The sequence below is a fragment of the Spermophilus citellus genome (assembly GCF_964194105.1).
Source record: "Spermophilus citellus genome assembly, chromosome: 6".
Classification (NCBI taxonomy): domain Eukaryota; kingdom Metazoa; phylum Chordata; class Mammalia; order Rodentia; family Sciuridae; genus Spermophilus; species Spermophilus citellus.
In genome coordinates, this window is record NC_138187.1 from 158,931,198 (window position 1) to 158,950,366 (window position 19,169).

The 19,169-nt window shown below is 42.4% G+C and overlaps 1 protein-coding gene across 1 annotated transcript in view; it reads left to right on the forward strand.

Annotated features, from left to right (window-relative positions):
- ANKRD45 (ankyrin repeat domain 45) overlaps positions 1–19,169 on the forward strand; it is a gene marked incomplete at its 3' end in the record, with an annotated part of 35,399 nt that overhangs the window by 5,062 nt on the left and 11,168 nt on the right. Inside the window, exons 2-3 of the mRNA XM_081299492.1 lie at positions 6,461–6,800; positions 17,939–18,106. Coding sequence (XP_081155618.1) covers positions 6,476–6,800; positions 17,939–18,106 — 493 coding nt within the window. The 5' untranslated portion in view covers positions 6,461–6,475. The remainder of the gene's footprint in view (positions 1–6,460; positions 6,801–17,938; positions 18,107–19,169) is intronic.

The window sequence follows — 19,169 nt, forward strand, 5'->3', positions numbered from 1 at the left end:
GCATTTCAAGGGTAAAGCATTTACTGTGTATTTACAAAGCCCTGGGTTCAATCCCTAGCAACACACACACATGCACACACACACATACGCACACACACACACCAATTTATATGTACTTAACATACCTTCAAATAACTTTTTGTATCTTAGCATGTAAAGTTACCTTGGAGTAATTTTCTTAACTAGTTTATCCTGGTAATAATTTTCTGGAGCTGATCTAATTTCTGAGTCAGAAGGTCTGAACAGTGCCTACATCATCTGCTCCTTAGCCATCTGCTCACCAGGCCTTCACTGACTTGTATGGATCTCCATACTTAGTACCCAAGAGTTATTGCTGAGGTGTCTCCTGCATACTGCACTTAGCCCCTTCAGATCCAGTGGCTTTTTACAAAACAGCACTCTCATGTCAAGTTTGGAGGGGGCATGGCTAGGGGTTGGAGGGGATCAGGGAGCCTTCCTGCTACATCTGGGCCTTACCTGGGCTCAACTCTCCTGCAAAAGCCTATTTTTAACCTGACCTACTAAAATGTATCACATGGTTATTTGACATGGAGTTCAAGCAGAGAACAGGGTTGCTTTGTTTTTAGGGTTGTCAGACCTACTTAGTGTCTTGCCACCTTTGAAGTACTGGCATTCAGAGCTCTAAAAATAATCTTTAAGAACTCTAAATTTGAGTTCTTTAATGACACATAAAGTTTTCAAGAGGGGCTGGGGTTGTGGCTCAGCGGTAGAGTGCTTGCCTAGCAGGCACTGGGTTCGATTCTCAACACCACATACAAATAAATAAAATAAAGGTCCATCAACAACTAAAAAATATTTTTTTTACTTGTACATTTTATATTGAAACCCATTAACAAAAATATTTACTGCAGAGCTTTCTTTTTCATTTACCTATGTGCCAACTCCAGCTTTCACAGTTTTGATTCTTTATTCATCAGCCATTGTCACTTGCAAAACCAAAGACAGGGCAGGGACCAATATTTCTGCACTGTGTTTGGTTTTCATTGTCAAACCTTGGCATAGAATGAATTGCAGATATAAAGATTCAGAAGGTGTGGCAACAGGAATAGTTTACAGTCATACTATATTACATTACAAAGAAAATCACACATTTAGCTATTTTAAAATGTTCTATGGTAACCACTATTACCTTAAAATTTAAATACTAGGTATATCCAAAGAACATAATTAGAATTCTTAGAAAACAATTGCTTAGAATTGGCAGACGCAGGAAGGAAAATATAGTTATTTTTTATTCTAAGAAAATACTATTTTTAGAGAAGCATAAAGTACATTCTAATAGGTGATAGTTAATTTAATAAGATTAACTAAGATACAACTAATACTAAACATCTAAGTGTAGATGAACATAAATGCTGTTTCTAAAATAACTAAAATGGCCAATGTAGGGCATTTTAGCTTTTAGATGATGGTTACATTTGTATTTTTTAAAATTTATTTATTTATTTTTAGTATGGTGAAAGATCTATGTGCTTTGGGGTTATACAAGGTAAAATGAAAGATCCAAACTGCAGGGGCTGAGATAAATCTTGAATATTGCAAATAGCCAACTAGCTACTTAGGAATAACATCCAAGTAAGAAATTATAATGACTCTTATTTTGAATGACCCCTGTTTATTTTGAGAAAAGATCAATTTTCAAAATGATTAAAGCTTTTATAGCTCTGTCTCTTGCTTTCAGACATGGTTCATGGAAAAAAAGATTGGTGAATCACTTAGGATGTTCTCAGTGGCTACCATTTGCAGACATCTTGAAAAATTACAGAACCATCTCCTGTGCCCTGTAAAAATCCCAGTGAGGTTTTATAAATGCAAAGTCCATAAAAACATTGGAAGAGTTCATAATTTAGAATATTTTTACAGATGTCAATCAAAGAAAGCCATGGTCATGGAACAGATACTCTCTAAAAATGTAGGACTAGGAAGAGCCAATTAATAAGAGAAGGGTGATTCCAAATTCTCTTACGTTTTATAATTTCTTTTGGGCCTGGGCACACCCATCTGTTTATCTCGCTCCCTGAATACCTGTTGACCTATCTTGCATTTTGAACATCGCACTGGACAATAATTAGGCATTGTATACCATCCACTGACCAGGAAACACCTGAAAAAGCAAGTCCCACGGAGCTCTGAGCCTAGAAAGAGAAGGTTTCTGCACCGCATGGTCTGATGGGATTACTAACCAGCCTCCGAATATCCCGCTCCGACTCCCACTTGATCTTGGAGATGGCTTCTTGGTGGGACTGATGCTCACTCCTGAGGTCCCCAGCCTTGATTTTATCCGCTTGGATCATATTGCTCAGAGCCTCGTCCACCTGCTTAAAAAAGATTTCAAGAAACACTTGTATTTGGGAATTCTTCATGTCCTGTGAAGTTGAATCAAAAACAGAATCAGGTAAAATTACTCATCTAAGTTATCTTCTGTCTGAATATTTAAAAATCCCAAAAATAAAGCCCACAAAAACGAGAGAACATATTAAAAGTGAAATAACTAAGTTTTGCTCATCACCAATCTCAGTAGGAAGTGAGTGTATGGAGGAGCAATGTGCTGCACGGTAATATCAGCAGTAAGATTGCAGCTGATAGAACTTCTAGACTGTTGTTCTTGTCCATAATGCCGAATTCCAAGATCTTGACTACCACCATTTACTAAAGAAAAGTTTAACAATAATTACATTAAAAATTCAGATTTGTTCTTATATTCCAGAATTTCACATTTACAATGATGATATTTTGCTTGGGCCATAGGGCAAGTATTCATTTTAAAACTAAGCTGTTGAAGTTGGATGCAGAGGTGCATACCAGTAATTGCGGAGGCTCTGGAGGTTGAGGCAGAAGGATTGCAAGTTCGAGGCCAGTCTCAGCAACTTATAGGGCCCTAAGCAACTTAGGGAGACTCTGTCTCAAACAAAACAAAAAACGAAGTTATTCAAACCTTTGAATCAATGTTCAGGACCTCAGGACCCCTCTAAACTCTTACCTTATTAATGATTTCTTTATAAAAATAGGAAAGAAAAAAAATACTTTCCTTCACACTTGTCTTCAGCACAAAAATTTCCCAGTCTTCACCCCGTGATTGACGTGAGCTTTTATGTACCTCACTGTGCAAGCCTGGCCCTTCTCCGCTGGTTTCTTTCTATACCCCATCCTCCTCCTCTGCCTCCCCTTCCCCCCCCCCCCCGTGGTGTTCTGAATCTCAAATTCCTGAATCCAGAGGCATCCGGTGTCCAGGTTCCTCTGCTCCGACCTAGTTGGCACTCTGAAGCCAGGAAACGCTCCTGGGAGGTGATGAGGACCATAACCAGAGGAGAAAGAGCCCCGGGACCTAGAGTGGACCGCGCCGTTGTCATCAGGTCCCTCGCAGTTTGCAGAAAGCATCATCCCTGCGGCAAAGGCTTCCATCCTCAACCCACGCGCACCCCTTAGTGTCACATTTTAAATCGTAAAATAAACGAAGATCAGATTACGGAGAATTCACAGAATCAGACCGAACCCGCACGCCAGGGTCCGGACCGCGACCTGTCACTGGCCCCGGCTCCTGCTCCCCGGCTCCGGCTCCTGCTCCCCGAGCCCCGGCCCCCGCTCCCCGCGCCCGCGCAGCGCCCCGCACCTTTGCAGCGCCGACTCGCGCGGGAGGCGCCGTCGCCATGGTGACGCGAGGCCGCGCGGGCGAGCGGTGAGTGGGGTCGGCGGGCCGCTGGCCCGGGGTCGCGGCGGGGTGGCGGGCATCGTCTCGGGGCTGCCCGGGCCGGGCCGGTGGCCTCTGCGCGGCCCCCGGGCTCCGCGCCCCTCGCCCCGCGCGGCCGTGGCCACCCGCACCCCGCAGCCGCGGCCCCTCGCGCAGGACCCCTGGTTGGCGGCGGGGCTGCCGCGCCGCATCCCGCGGGCCTGGGTCAGCGCCTGGGCGCTCAGAGCGGGGCGCGCGGCCTCCTGGAGCCGCGGCTCGGGGTCCGGGGAGACCACGACGGCGACTTTTTCTATTTCTTTTTTTAAAGAAAGAATTCAGTTGTCTTGAACGACCCTTCGGGGTCTACCCGCGTCACAACTTCAGACCGCCCGTCGCCTCCTACCCCTTGTTTTTGCCCCGGATTCCTCCCTCCACTCCGCAGCCCCTCTCCGGGGAGGCGCGCCGGGACCTCTCCACCCGGCTGGTGTGGAAGTCCGTCCTCTTCTCCCTCCATCGTCCTTGGCTTTCCGTCCCGTGTCTGCGGTCGCTGCTCGTGTACTGGAGTCTTCCCCAGAGACTGTGAAGGCCTGACCTCTGTGATTTCCTATTGTGGGGCCTCAGAAGTCTCAAAAGGCTGCAGAGCGTGTAGGTGGAAGGAAAAGGTGCTGCAACTGCTGCCCCCCAGGCAGTCATTGAGGCCCAGCGTAGTTGCCTCATTTCAGAAAAGTTGCCTCATTAATAATCAGGGTTAAGATTTGCCCTTCTGCCTTTGTAGTTCCTTCTCTCTATCCCCTCCAATGCTCATATTCTCTATGAAACCTGTTACATGTAGCAGGGTTGCAATTCTGTTACATATTATTTCTTGGGTGGACAAAGAAATTTACTTTTGTCTATTAATCCTCTAGTTTCTTATTCAGTATTTGGACAGAAAGAATTTAAATGTCCAATTGGTTTTAAAGTTTAGCTCAATCTACAATTGATTTCTTCAACTGGTGTTTAATTTCTTAGGTTCAAATGCTTAGGTTCTTAGATAACGTCTCTGATTCTCCTTGAGATGGTGCTCTGGGTATATATATGGGTGCTGGTGATGGCTCATGAAACCAATTTTGGAGAAGTGGCAGCCCTCTGCCGTCTCTGGGGCCTCTCTCTTGGTCAGTTGGTGTTTCTTGCCTTGATGGTGCTCTTGGTTAGATACAACCTGTGTTCCTTGGTGGCTCTCAGGCTGCACCAAGCTACTGCTGTGACTCCCTTCAGCCCTGGTTGGAGTGTTTTCTACACAGCCTTCCCTCAAACATTTTGGTCTCAGGACTCCACTATACTCTTTTTTTTTTTTTTTTTAAGAGAGAGTGAGAGAGGAGAGAGAGTGAGAGAGAGAGAGAGAGAGAGAGAGAATTTTTTAATACTTATACTTTTATTATTTTTTTTTAGTTCTCGGCGGACACAACATCTTTGTTGGTATGTGGTGCTGAGGATCGAACCCGGGCTGCACACGTGCCAGGCGAGCGCGCTACCGCTTGAGCCACATCCCCAGCCCACAAAAAATGACTTCTAAAAAATTAACAAGAAAGTGGCATTGTTTTACACAAGTGCAGATGTCTTAAATTCCTGGTCTCATGGAGCACAGGGATTTCTTTTTGCTTCTCTAGTCATTTGTTGCAATATGTTGCTTTTGTTGAAATATATAAGGAAAATTCCTTTTCATATGGTATAGTTGGAGAAAGGAATATTTAAATAGTATTTTCAGATAATTGTGCATGTTCTTCATTTGATTGCACAGAAACTTGAAAAGTGGTAGTTTATTAAAGCTAGTTGCAATGTGGAATCTGAAGCTCTAGCAATGAGATTTTCATACTGTGTTTGATTAAAACCTATTTCTCTGTCTTATCTTTGTGTTTTAAGCCATGAGGTCTGGCTATGATGCCTGGGCTCATAAGACCCTCCTGCATCAGCCTCCCTAGTAGTTGGGACTATAGGTGTGCACCACCATTCCTGGCTTGTCTTATGCTGGATCTTTTACATGTTCCTGATTTTGTGACATCATGGAAGATGGTGAAGAGTAAATCAGATTTGATAAAATAATGGTTCACTTAGTCATATCAGTTTTCCAAGTGTTAGCATATGTCATGCTGTAATATTTTTAAAAAACCACTTTCATTAGTATCACCACTAATCACAGAACAGTACTGGGGAACTGTTATGGTCACATTAGCCAATGCATAGCCAATACAAGTTTTTTTTTGTATTAGTTGATGTTTTCCAGAACCAATACAGTGTGTGTGTGTGTGTGTGTGTGTGTGTGTTTTGAATAAATAAAAAAAGATTTATTAATCCCCAAATCAGAAATTTGAAATGCTTCAAAATCCAGTTAAGCCTATGCAAATATTTCAAAATACAAAAAAAAAAAAAAAAAAAAAGAAGAAGAAGAAGAAAAGAAAAGAAAAAAAAAAGGGACATACTTCTGGTCTTAAGGGGTTGACCATAGACTGCAGTGGGTTGAGGGTTGTCCCTGGTCCAGTGGTCTTGAATCCCTGGGGATCCCAAGGCATTTTCAGGAAGTCTACCAGTCCAACTTTTTTCCTAAGAAGTGTTCACCAGTGAGACATTTCCAGCCTTTGCACATCACTCACGTGTGTATGTGGCTCTCCGAGGGTGATGGATGATCACAGCACCGCCTGTCTCGGCCGCATTTTCTAATTGATTAAATAAGTGAATAAATAAATACTGATGGATTTGGAATCTCTATTCCTTATCATTACCATTTTTTTTGTTTAGGTATTTTTGGAGTTAATGGAGCCAGAAGGACACTTAGAGTCAGAGAGTTCAGAAAAATCTGTCTTCTCACAGCCAGAAGAAGATGAAGAATCCCAACAATCAAAGGCAGCGAGCCGTGAGAACCCTCTCCTGCGGCCTCTTCTCACAGGGGACATAGAAGGCTTGCGTAGGATTTTTGAGGACCCTGAAGATCCTCATCATGACCATGCCATGGAGCTCCTCTTGGAAGAAGACATCATTGGGAGAAATCTGTTGTACGCAGCTTGCATGGCTGGGCAAAATGACGTCATTAGAGCCTTGGCAAAGTATGGTGTGAATCTGAATGAGAAAACCACTGGAGGTATTTTGTCTTTTCTCTCTCGTCAGTATTCCTTATGACTACCTAAAGATGCCAGGTACTGTCTTTAAGGTTAGATAATTTCGATGGGCCTGATGTATACTTTACATATATGCATGCACATATGTGAACAAGTGTATGGTGTATGCCTGTAAATATATCAGTGTTGATATTGTGTTGCATAGTATTTTAAGAACACAGACTTCACTATTTATTATCTCTGTGGCTTAGCAAATTACCTAAGCTTTTTCATTTCTATTTCTTCATCTCAGAAATGAGGATAATAGTTATATTTTTCTTATAGGGTGTTCTGAGGATTTAACTTAGCTAATAAATACAAAAATATCACTGTGCGTGGCACATAGTGAAATGATATATTGTAAATGCCCAATAGTATTACTGTTTTCTCTTTGAAATTTTATTAACTTTTAGCAGTCATTATTGGATTATCTCTTTTAATTCAGTAATTTTTTTTCTGATAACAAATATGATACATGATCTTGGTGGAAAATGAAAGAAAACAATCATCTCCAGTGAATAAGGATTATATATTCTCTCCCCACTCACATGGAACATTGAAAAAACTGATCATATATTGAGTCATAAGGGACATCTCAGCAGTATCACAAAATCTATAGCATGCAGTCTGTGGTCTCTGGCCATCACAAAATAAACTTAGAAAATGTAACAAAAGATAACCATAATTTTGGAAACAAACACTTTAAATAACCTGTTGGTCACGGAAGATATCATGGAAATTAAAAAATCTTTAAGTGACAATAGGATCACCATGTATTAAAATTCTAGTTGAATGCATATATTAAACTGTAGGAAACAGTTAAGATCAATAAGAAAAGCATTTAACTCAAGAAGTTAGAAGGAAAAAAAAAAAAAAAAAACAACCCTGAGGGCCAGGGAGGGGCTCAGTGGTGGATCACTGGCCTGGCATACAGAGCCCCTGGGCCCAGTCCCCTGCACGGTGATGATGACACAAAGACCAAGTGAGTAACCAAAGGAAATGAAAGGAACAAAGCAGTAGGGGGAATAATAACACTGGAAATAAGGAGTCAAAATCTGGCTTGGTGATAATATCGATCAAGCAAGATAGAGAGAACACAATTTGTATTTGGAATTGAAAACATGGAATATGAACAGATAAAAGCCTAAGATTAAAATGTAAGGGTCCGGCGAAACGTCGGAGAAGGAAAGACCACACGAGACTAGCTTCATGCAATGGCAAGGGGGATTTTTATTAGGGATCCGTTCCAACGCGTTGGGACTCTGTGCTCACTCAAGAAGGGAGAGCAGCCCAGAGCCCAGAGCAGAGGTCAAGCAGAGCTTAAGTACACTTTTTGGAGAGGGTGGGGGGCTTTGCATACATCAGAACAAATCATCATGAGGCGCGGGGAAATTGAACAACAATTCTGATACATGATTAGTCCATTCATTGGAGGGAACAGTTTGGGCAGGGATAATTGGTCACTTCTAAGTGGGGTACACATTCAAACTGATTGGTTCTGGGGCCTGGATGCCTACGTGCCATGTTACCTGGAGCCCTTAGCTATTAAACAACCAGGGAATCAATGGAGATATTTACTGAGCAGCTCCCGCATTGTCCTAACAACTTACAGGTTCCGGGGATAGCAGAGGAATTGTAACAATAGGCTTTTACCTTTTAGCCCAGGCCTTGTAATCTAGAAGCTTTACAATGCCCTAGTCTTTTACACTTTAACTCAGACTTTTGCAGCTTAGAATCAGCTTAGAAATTTTACCTTTACAAAAAAAATAATTAGAAACTATCATAACCAACTTTGTGACAATGCACTTGAAAACTTGGATGAAATGGATATATTTCCAAAAACATAAATTATCAAAATTGATTCAAGGAAAAAATAGAATTATTGACTAGATCATTGGTTATTAAAGAAATTGAGTAAGCAATCCAAATCTGTCTCTTTTGCCCTTATGTCACCACCAAATTCCAAATGTAAAGGTAAGATTTACTAATTTTTTTTTGTACCAGGGATTGAACCCAGGGGTCTTAATCACTGAGCCAGATCCCCAGCCCTTTTTAACATTTTATTTTGAGACAGGGTCTTGCTAAGTTGCTTAGGGCCTCGATAATTACTGAGGCTGGCTTTGAACTTGCATACTCCTGGCTCAGCCTCCTGAGCTGTGGGATGACAGGTGTATGTTACCATGTGTGGCTTATTTAAACCTTGTGGTTTTGTGTAGTGATAAGGTTTGAGTCCTCTTTCTTGTCATTTGGATGTTTTCCCTGTCAGTGAGCTTTATATTTTCACTTGTTTTCATGATGGGATGGAACGCTCCTTAAGAATTTCTTATAAGGCCAGTTTAGTGGTGATGAATTCTTTCAATTTCTGCTCCTCTTATAAAGATCTTCTTTTTCGTTTCTGAAGGAAAGCTTTTCTGGGTATGGAATTCTTGGCTGGCAGCTTTTCTTCTTTCAGGGCTCTGAATATATCATTAGTCTAACGGGAATTCCCTTGTAAGTGACTGTTTTCTCTTTCTGACTTTAGCTTTTAACAGCTTAATTATCATGTGCCCTGAAGAGGGCCTTTTGTTAATGGGGGTTTCTTTGCTTCATGAATCTGGATGTCCCTTTCCATCTGTCTTGGGAAATGTTAAACTACTCCTTCTTTCTTTTTCAGCTACCATTTCTTTACGTGTACTTTTTATGCCTTTCTTTGTCTCTCCTGCCTTAGGAGCCACCATCATGTGATTGGTTTCTTTATTGGTATCTCATAGATTCTGTGAGCTTTCCTCACTCTTTTTCGTTCTTTATTCCTTCTTCTATATTTTTCATCAAAATACTTGACTTCAAGTTCAGAAATTATTTCTGCTTCATCTGATCTGTTTTTTTGGCTTTCAGTTGTATATATATATTTTTTTCATTTCATTCATTGACTATCCCAGATGCAAAATGTCTGCTTGGTTCTTTTTTATATTTATCTTTTTGTTGAACTTTTAATTCAGATCATGAGTTTCTTTCTGATTTTATTGAATTTTTTGTCTGTATGATCTTATATTTTCTGAACTTCCTTAAGATTATTATTTTGAATTCCCTCTTGGGCACTTTATAAATTTCCTTTTCTTTGGAGTCTGTTGCTGGAGAATTAGTATGTCCTTGCCGGTGGTACTTTCCTTGCTTTTCCGTGTTTCTTCTGTCTCTCACAGTGGTATCTACACATCTAGTGCAATAATTTCTTTTTCCAGTTGAATGGATGATTTTGTCTTTTCCCCCATAGAGAGAGGCCTTTTCTTGTGAACAGAGGGTAGGGTGTATTAGCTTTGATTGTGGATGGACCCATGGCATGGATTTGTTCAGCTGCAGTCCTGGTAGTGATGTCTGCGGTAGCATCAGTGGCCTGTGCTGTGTTTGTAACCAGGGTGGTATGACACTGTATTTTGTGGAGGGAGATTTGGTACGGGGCTGGCTGCTGGGCCATTTGTGGGTGTTTGCAAGTGCCATGGGCTGTTGGTGTGCTGCTGTCCACCTTGCTGCCAGGCTGGGTTTGGAGATGCAGGGCCACTGCAGTTTAGCTAACCTGTTTGGCTAACTGATGGACTATTCTTGTATGCACAGGTGCTGCACCTTGGCTGGCTGTGTTGACAGGCTCCGTGGTGTGACAGGGCTGACTTTTGGCTGGCTGTTACATTGGGTGTGGGTGCACATGGGCCACCAGCCATGTTAGTTTCACCTTTGTGAAAATCTGCCAATTCTCTGGGGTTGGGGTATAATATGGGTTTGAAAACCCGGGTCTTGGTCTTTCTCCCAGGCCTGTGCTTTGGCCGGGTCATGGTGCTGTGGCTATGTACACGGGAGAATGACAGCCAAGTCTTGGGAATGGAGGTACACTGTGGACACTAACCTCTAGGACAGGGTATCCTCTACAAGTAGGTTGAGTTTCAGGATGGTGCCAACCATAGCAGCTTAGCTCATGCAGGGTGTCGGGGGCATTTACAATGTGGGCTCCCTTTGTGGCAATACATCCATGTGAACTCTGGGAAGTTCTCCAAACTGTATTTGGGACCTGTGGGGGCTGATGAGTCTCCTGTGTGATCATCTGCCACAGCAACAGGGACTGTTGGGGGTCTCTAGCTTGAAGTCCATCTTGGCCAAGTCAATACAGAATTCATACAGGAGAGGAGAGACGGGGTGTCTTGCTCTCCTCTCTATGGTGTTCCATTAGGTTTTGCATTCCACGGGGATCCTGCCACTTCCTAGCTATTCTCTAGTGAACTTCCTCAATCCCTCTGGCCAGAATATACATGTTTATCTTTGTTGTGGTATTTTTTGTGGCGGTGGATGAGTGGTAGGCTATTCTGTTCAGCCATCCTGCTAATATCACTCTCCATTTTTTTCTATTTATGAACATAACGTTCATTATTTGTTTAATTTTTATGTCACTTTGAAGTGCTACTCAGCAAGTTCTGAAGATTCTAAGAAAAATATTTCAAGGGAAAGAAATTAAAATTGAGAACATTTGTACTATTATAGTTTCTGTGAATTAAGGAAAGACTGTGGTTATTCAGGGGTAGCTGTGGAATACACTCAACCAGAATCTAGAATGCTAGAGCTCTGTTGGGGCGTAAGAAACCACCCGCCAGAATTAAAAGACTTTGGGGTGAAGACTGCAGTGTATGGGTCTCTGTAAAGTGAGAAGATATGTGCTGTTTATTTGTGGGTGATACTCAGAAATGAAAGAAGGAAACTCATTTTTAAGATTAGCGATGAATCATGTTTGCATTCAGGATATCCTTTCCTTTAGATATTAATTTTGGAGAGTTGGATGTTTTGATCCAGAGAGAGGAGTATGAAACTGTTTTTGGTCTCAGCTCTGTGCATTGCTGGCTTTCAGCCTATTTGGAAGTGGCTTGTTTTGTGACTGAGCCGAGGACAGGCCCTCGAATCACTCAGTTCATTGACCATGGAGCTCTGTCTGGTCCTGGCGAGGCTTTGGTCACCAAATCCGACTGTACTTAAACAGGCGTAATCCGAACCCGTTGCCATTTGGTGAGTTTGTGGTTGGGCAAGAAACAGAAATGTAAACAAATGACGACATATGGTAGGGTAAGGGCCAGCGGTATCTCAGGGCCGAGATTAGCCAGCTTTACCTGGGAGCCTTGGGAACGTTCAGGGAAGGTTTCACAGAGGGGAAATGTTTATGTTGAATCTTGAAGAAGGTCTAAGAGTTTACCTAACAGTGAAGGAGAGGGGAGGGATGGGGAAGGGCAAGCAGCAGTGATTGCATGATCAGGTACTAGCGTTCCAGTATTTCTGCTCTTCTGGAATGCTCACCTACCATTTTTAAAAATATTTACTTTTTTTAGTTGTAGTTGGAAAGAATACCTTTATTTTATTTTTTATTTATTTTCATGTGGTGCTGAGGATTGAACCCAGGGCCTCACACATGCTAGGGGAGCGCTCTGCCGCTGAGCCATAACCCCAGCCCCTCGCCTACCATTTTAAGAAACCAAAACAGTGGTCTTTAAGAAAACAGATATGATGGTATTATTTGTTGTTTTTCAAATTTATTGATTGATTTATTTCAATTGTCAGATAAAATATATATATTTATCATGTACAACATGGGTGTTGAAGTATGTATACACGGAGGAATGGTTAAGTCTAGTTAATTGACATTTGTATTAACTCACATTGTGTATTAGTCCATTTTCCATTGCTGTAACAAAATACCAGAGGTTGGGTAATTTATAAAGAGAAGAGTTTATTTAGCTCTTTTAGTTTTGGAGGCTCAATGACGTGGTGCCAGCATTGGCTCAGCATGGCCCGAACCATTCAGCTCATGGAAGACTTCCAACTTTAGACAGACATCATGCTGGATGGCATCATGGTGGGAGCATGTATGAGAGGGAGAGACCACAAGGTGAGACTGGAAGGCAGAGTAGGGGCCTGGCCTGATCTTTTTGTACAACCCTCTCATGAGAACGAATTCAGAGTCTTGTGGAGGTCTCTTAGTCCTTTCCAACAACAGCACTGGCAGTGGCCCAACCAGCACCCACTAGGTTCTTCCTCTTAAAGGTCCTACCACCTCTTAGATCAACACATGGGGACCACGCTTCCACCACACGAACCCTTGGGGAAACTCAAGACTGTATTCACAGTTATCATTTTTTGCTGTGACAATGGCATTTTATTTATTTTATTTGATTTTTTTTTTTTTTTTTTTTTTTTTTTTTTTTAGTTTTAGGTGGACACAATACCTTTGTTTTTATGTTGTGCTGAGCTCAGCTCAAACCCAGTGCCTCACACATGCTAGGTGAGCACTCTACCACTGAGCCACAGCCCCAACCTGACAATGGCATTTTAAAAATAAGAGATTTCAATCATTTATGGGTTGAGAACAGTATCAGTGATTTAATTAGTCAATGTTTACAGAAAGCAAGCTGAGGTCTACAAAATTAGATGGTCCATGTTGTGATGCTGCAAAATTGGTTATAAAAAATTTAATGTGAATCCTACAGTTTTGAAATTGGTTGAGAAGATGTTATGGAATTTTCTTTTGTATGTGAAGAAAGTAAAAATGATAAATATAAACCTGTAATTTTTGGTGGGAGAGAGCTTACTCTCAAAAATAAGAAGGTTTTAGCACTAACTGAAATGCAGAAAGCTGTTCAAAGAGACACATTTCTGTTTTCAAGTTGGTGATGAGATAACTTTAAGATAATTTGAAGGAAAGTGTTTGGTCTTAGTATTAACAACCTTCTCATTATACTTATTGAGTCATAAAAATTTCGGTGGCTGAAAAATTTTGTATAAAAATATCCTGGTGATACTACTGACATACTTGAAAAAAAGATCCACCAATGTTTCATTTATAATTGCCATGGTTAAACATTTTATTCACTTTACAGTGTGTTTGTTTCATTAAACCTTCATTTTATTATTAATTTTATCTGATGATTTATAATGCTAACAGAATGACTGTATTAGTTATGCTAATTAGAAGAGCATTCCAAGCCCAGTTTTGTAAAATATTGGCGTTAATACTATGCAAACATAAAATGAACATTCATTTTATTCTACTACTGTAATTACTGTTCCAGGCAGAAGAACAGCATTGTGAGGTCCTGGCAGTGAGCAGCAGCGTGGTTGGGGGAATTCACACAGTCTGTACTGCTGGAGGTAGGCAGGCTGTGAGATGGGAACTAAACAGGTGAATCGTCTGCTGCATGGCCCGCTCCTAGCTCCTGATTGTTCTGGATTTGATCTCCTCCTTGGGAGCTCATGACTTTATATATGAAAGTGCTCATCCGCTCTGGGCTTCCCTTTCCTCCTTTGCAGCTGAGAACACTGGTACCCAACGCCCAGGCCACAGGATCAGAATGAGTTTAAAGGAGAGCAATCTCTGCACAGGGGAGAAGTTCCCTGCTCCTCTCTGGTCTTTTGCTCTACCATGAACTGCCTCTCAATTGACTCTGCTTTCCAGTAATCTTCCACAAAGAGGTTTTTCTCCTCCCAGACTCAGTCCGAATGCTTCCCAGGTCCAGCGTGGCCCCTTGCTTCCTGTGGGGGTTCCCAGCATCCCCCTCCTGGAATGCAGCACTCATCGCTGATGTTACCAGAGAACTTCAGGAAAACTGCTTTCTTATCTGGATGTTTTCTTAAATAATCTCCATTAGATGTTTTCTGTCTCTTGGGAAAGTGATGAGGTTAGTGCCCTGTGAGGATCTGTGTGTTTCTTTCTAGAAAACAGACCATTCCAAGAAGGGATAAAACATGTAAAAGTTGCAAATCCTTGTAAAATCATTTGCCACTTCACCTATTTAATTCAAGTCTCTCACAACCTGCCTACCACCTGGTAAAAGTCTCTGTTTAGAAATCTTGCTTGATTTTTTTTTTTTTTTGTACCAGGGATTGAACTCAGGGGCACTTGACCACAGAGCCATATCCCCAGCCCCATTTTGTATTTTATTTAGATATGAGTCTCACTGAGTTGCTTAGCGCCTCACTTTTGCTGAGGCTGGCTTTGAACTCGTGATCCTCTTGTCTCAGCCTCCTGAGCCACTGGGATTATAGGCGTGCACCACCACGCCCAGCATTTGATTTTTTTAAAAACTATGTTAAAAAATAGAAAATACCCCCATCCCACCCTTATAGGGTCGCAGGTGAACTTAAGAGTGTTCTGATTAGATGTCAGCACTGGGCTATGACTTCAGCCCAGAGGGACTCGATGTGGGGAGAATATTTCCCCATTTGGAACGGCCTCAGCCGTGTTAGCAGTGTCTGGCCTGTACAGAAGGTCTTTCTCCCCCAGCAGTCCAGGGGCCCGAACCATTCAGCTGATGGAAGACTCCCAACTTTAGGCAGGAGGCAGTAATAATGGTGATATCTGGGTAGTTCTTGCACCTGCCCCTTTTAGAAGGTGCTGTGGAGAGATGTGTTCCTCCAATTTTATTTGTTGAAAACTTAATGATCAACAATGTTGGGAGGCGGGCCCTTTGGGGAGGTGTTTGGGTCACAAGGAGCCGTCGTGAGTGGATTAGTGACACTGTACCAAGGTGCGTGGGAGTGGAGTCACTCTTCTTGCTCTTCTGCCTCCTACACTGTGAGGGACCAGCAAGAAAGCCTGCATCTGAATGCTAGGCCCTGATGGTGGACTTCTCAGACCCACTGGGAGGAAACACCTTCCGTTCATTATAAATGACCAGTGTGTGGCATTGTGTGACAGACTAAGACAGGAATAAAGACTTAATAGAATTCTTGGGTGAGTTTCTGGTAGTATTTTAATCTTTCTCACTTGATATTAAAAAAAAATGTTGTGCCAAAAAGTGGAGGTGATTCCTATTTTGGCTGATATTCGTGTAGTTCATTTCATCTCCTTTGGATTTCCTTTGGATTTCTTATAAACTGTTATCCTTTCTGGTTATGACAGTTCATCACTTGGTCTAAAATAGTCCCATGAGTATGGGAATGTGGCAAATCAGGAGTCAAGAAACTTCCAAAACCGGAGGCAAATATTTGGGTGCTGTTTCCTGCCCCTTATAAACCTTCCATCGACAATAGCCTCAGGTTTTAATCTTGCTTTGGTTAGTGTGGCCCTGGGGAAGGTAGGGACTCTTTGACTTTGGCTTTGTCCTGGGCCCTTTGATGGGCTGATACTACCTACCTCACAGTGTTATGGATTAAGTGAAAGAAGAGTGACTGGCACTCAATAGAGTCAACACATGGTTCATCCTGCGGCTTAGTTCTTCTTGTGGTGTATAGTATGTAGTCAAGGGAGTTGTGTGTCCTTATCTAGGTCAATGTAATGGATTGTTGTGCTTTCGTGTTGCTTCAGCCTTCACTGTGAACCTACGTTTAACTTTCTGGCACCAGAAGCAGGGTTCATTCACTTTCCACACCAGCTCCACATCCAAATGGCTCGAGCTGGAGGCCGGAGTAAGAACTGAGATGCGTCTCTCCTGTCTAGCACAGTGGCTCCCCACTCTCACTGTGTCTTTTAAGTGAACCGCCCAGCATTTGCCCACAAATGTGAAGTTTCGTCCCGTGTCCCTATATACTCTCTCTCGGCCTCTTTATTCCTGCCTTGCGTGACTTGGGCACAGAGGGCTGTCCTCTGACTCATCACACCCTTCTTGCCAGAGCCTGAGAGTCAGAGTCCTGAACACGCGCCCCGACGCGGTGGTGCGTTGATCTTGCTCCTTCCATCTGAGGAACCTGGGCTTCCCTGGAGGGGTTTTCCTGGGGCCTCTGAGGAAGACGCGAGGTCAGGGTCCTAGTGCCAGAGTGCTGGTCAGGCAGGCATAGGCTGAAGCTCACACAGAGCCACAGGACAAATGCCAGTGTAAACACGCTTCAGGTGTGAGGGACCCTGGGTCATGGACTGGTCACGGCTTTAGGCTGTCCACCAGGGAAAGCAGTGTCCTGTGAAAGGCACACCAGCCTTCTGTTCCACGTCATTTCCTGCTGGGGCCTGGTTGCCAGTTGCTCTGCTGCTGGGGGCTCTCAAAACAGTTAAAACAGTGAACTTTGATTTTCAAAAACAAACAGTCTGAAAAAGTCGTAAGGAAGCACCCCCTTTACAATTCATTCCTCCTGGTGGTCACCTCAGTAGGACTTAAGAAATCACTTTCTAGGGCTGGGGATGTGGCTCAAGCGGTAGCGCGCTCGCCTGGCATGCGTGCAGCCTGGGTTCGATCCTCAGCACCACATACCAACAAAGATGTTGTGTCCGCCGAGAACTAAAAAATAAATATTAAAATTCTCTCTCTCTAAAAAAAATTCTCTTTCTCTGTCTCTCACTCTTTTTTTTTTAAAAAAAGAAATCACTTTCTAATTTAGTAAGTCATAATTTTAGCTTTAATACAAATTATTTATTTCTAAACCAAAGCACACACAGTTGTGGCAATTTGTGTGACGCTGTTATCAGTAGTGCTAGAGTACTTTGAATTCTATGAAAATTCCTTAACTTAGGAGATTCAGTTCTTCCAAATAGACAATTACTGGGGAAGTTATCTTCTTCAGACGCTGTGTCAGAGCTCAGGCCTCAGGCTGCCTGTGTCAGTGCCTTGTGTCCATCGTTTACGGGTTGTGTCCCTCTGACAAGTCTCTTAACTTCTCTGGACTTTAGTTTCCTTATCTGTAAGAAGAGAATTATAATAATTCTGACACCATCAAATTTTTATGAAATTAAATGAGTTCACCATATGTAAAGTACTTAGTACCTGGCCCATAGTAATTGTTTAATACTTGTGATTATGATATTCTACTGCAAAAAAGAATAGCCTAAAATATACAGATGTGCTTTGACTTATGATGGGGTCATGACCAATAGACTTATTGTAAAATACCATATAAGGAGAAGGCGTATACATATCCGACCTATTACAGCTCATCAACACTGTACACTAGAGAGTGCCTGGTTGCAGGCTGCCTGGGAGCTGGGGCTCACTGTTGCTTTCCAGCATCACATGAGTATTGGATGCCCATTGCTAGCCTTGGGAAAGATCATAGATCAAAATTCCAAGTATGGTTTCCACTGAACAATACAGCTTTCCCGCCATCTTAAAGTCAAAACATCGTGTCAAACCATCCTATGTTGGGGACTTGTCCATAGTCTGTTTGACCTGACCATCTTCATTCTGTCTGACAGGGTACACACTGCTACACTGTGCTGCAGCCTGGGGTCGTCTGGAAACTTTGAAAGCACTAGTGGAGCTGGATGTTGACATAGAAGCTTTAAACTACAACGACGAAAGAGCTCGGGACGTTGCCGCTCGGTATTCCCAGACTGAGTGTGTTGAGTTTCTGGACCTGGCAGGTGAGGAAGCTCCACAGTGGAAACGGATTGATCTGATGGACGGGGACAGTTAGCATCTTCACCCTCCATCTAGATGTTTTATTGTAGGTACCTCCACAGTAACTTTTGGCAATAACATGAAATCTTCTTTTCTGTTTCACTATTGGCCTAACCTATTGCACTTAGTAGGAGCTGTATGTATTGGAAATTGTGAACTTACCAGCTGATAACGATTTAACAACTTATTTTTTATAAGCCTATGCATACAACATGTTCAAGGCTGTTTTCTTACTCAGGCAAAGTAAATGATTCCTTAATTGTTTAAAAATTAGCATATTTTAGTAATATGTTCAATTTCCCAGATAAAAAATTTTATAATTAAGAAAATATTTGTTTGGGTAAAGTTGATCTATGGTGTTAGTAATCAGAATAGTAGTTACCCTGAGGGCATGGAGGATTTCTGGGATGTAGTGTCTTTTTCTTAATTTGGATGCAGGTTCTGAAAATTTATTGAGCTGTATACTTATAATTTGTCACTTTTTTGTTTGCATATTGCAGACTTCAATACGAAGTTCAGAAAGCTACGTGCTATGGCCATATAGATAGAGCTGAAAGAAGTTTTAGGAAAATATGCCCGCATAACTTCGTATGTGTGCAAACATTGGCTTAAAAACCCAGTACTTATGGAACTCACAGCATGCATTTTGCCCTGCATTCAGGTTTTTAGCAAGCATTTATTCAATGCCCACTATTCCATATGCCAGTCTTCTTGTGGGTACAACTGGTTCCCGCCTCTGGATATTTGTTGGATAAACACAGCCAACGGTTACGTAACTACAGCAGGAAGATCATGATGAAGGCAGAGCAGGTAGTCCGTGCCATGGGGCCGTCGGAGAGGATGAGGTCAACCTATTGGGGCTGAGCTGGGCCTTGGGGGATGGGTGGGATTTGAAGGCACAATAAAAGGGAAGGAGCATGAGCAAAGACGACTCGGAATGAAGGTGGTATGTGGGGGTCAGGGGGAAGGTCGCTTTACTGGAGCAGCAGGTCATGGTTGGCACAGGTAGGCTGTAGCCCAGGTAGA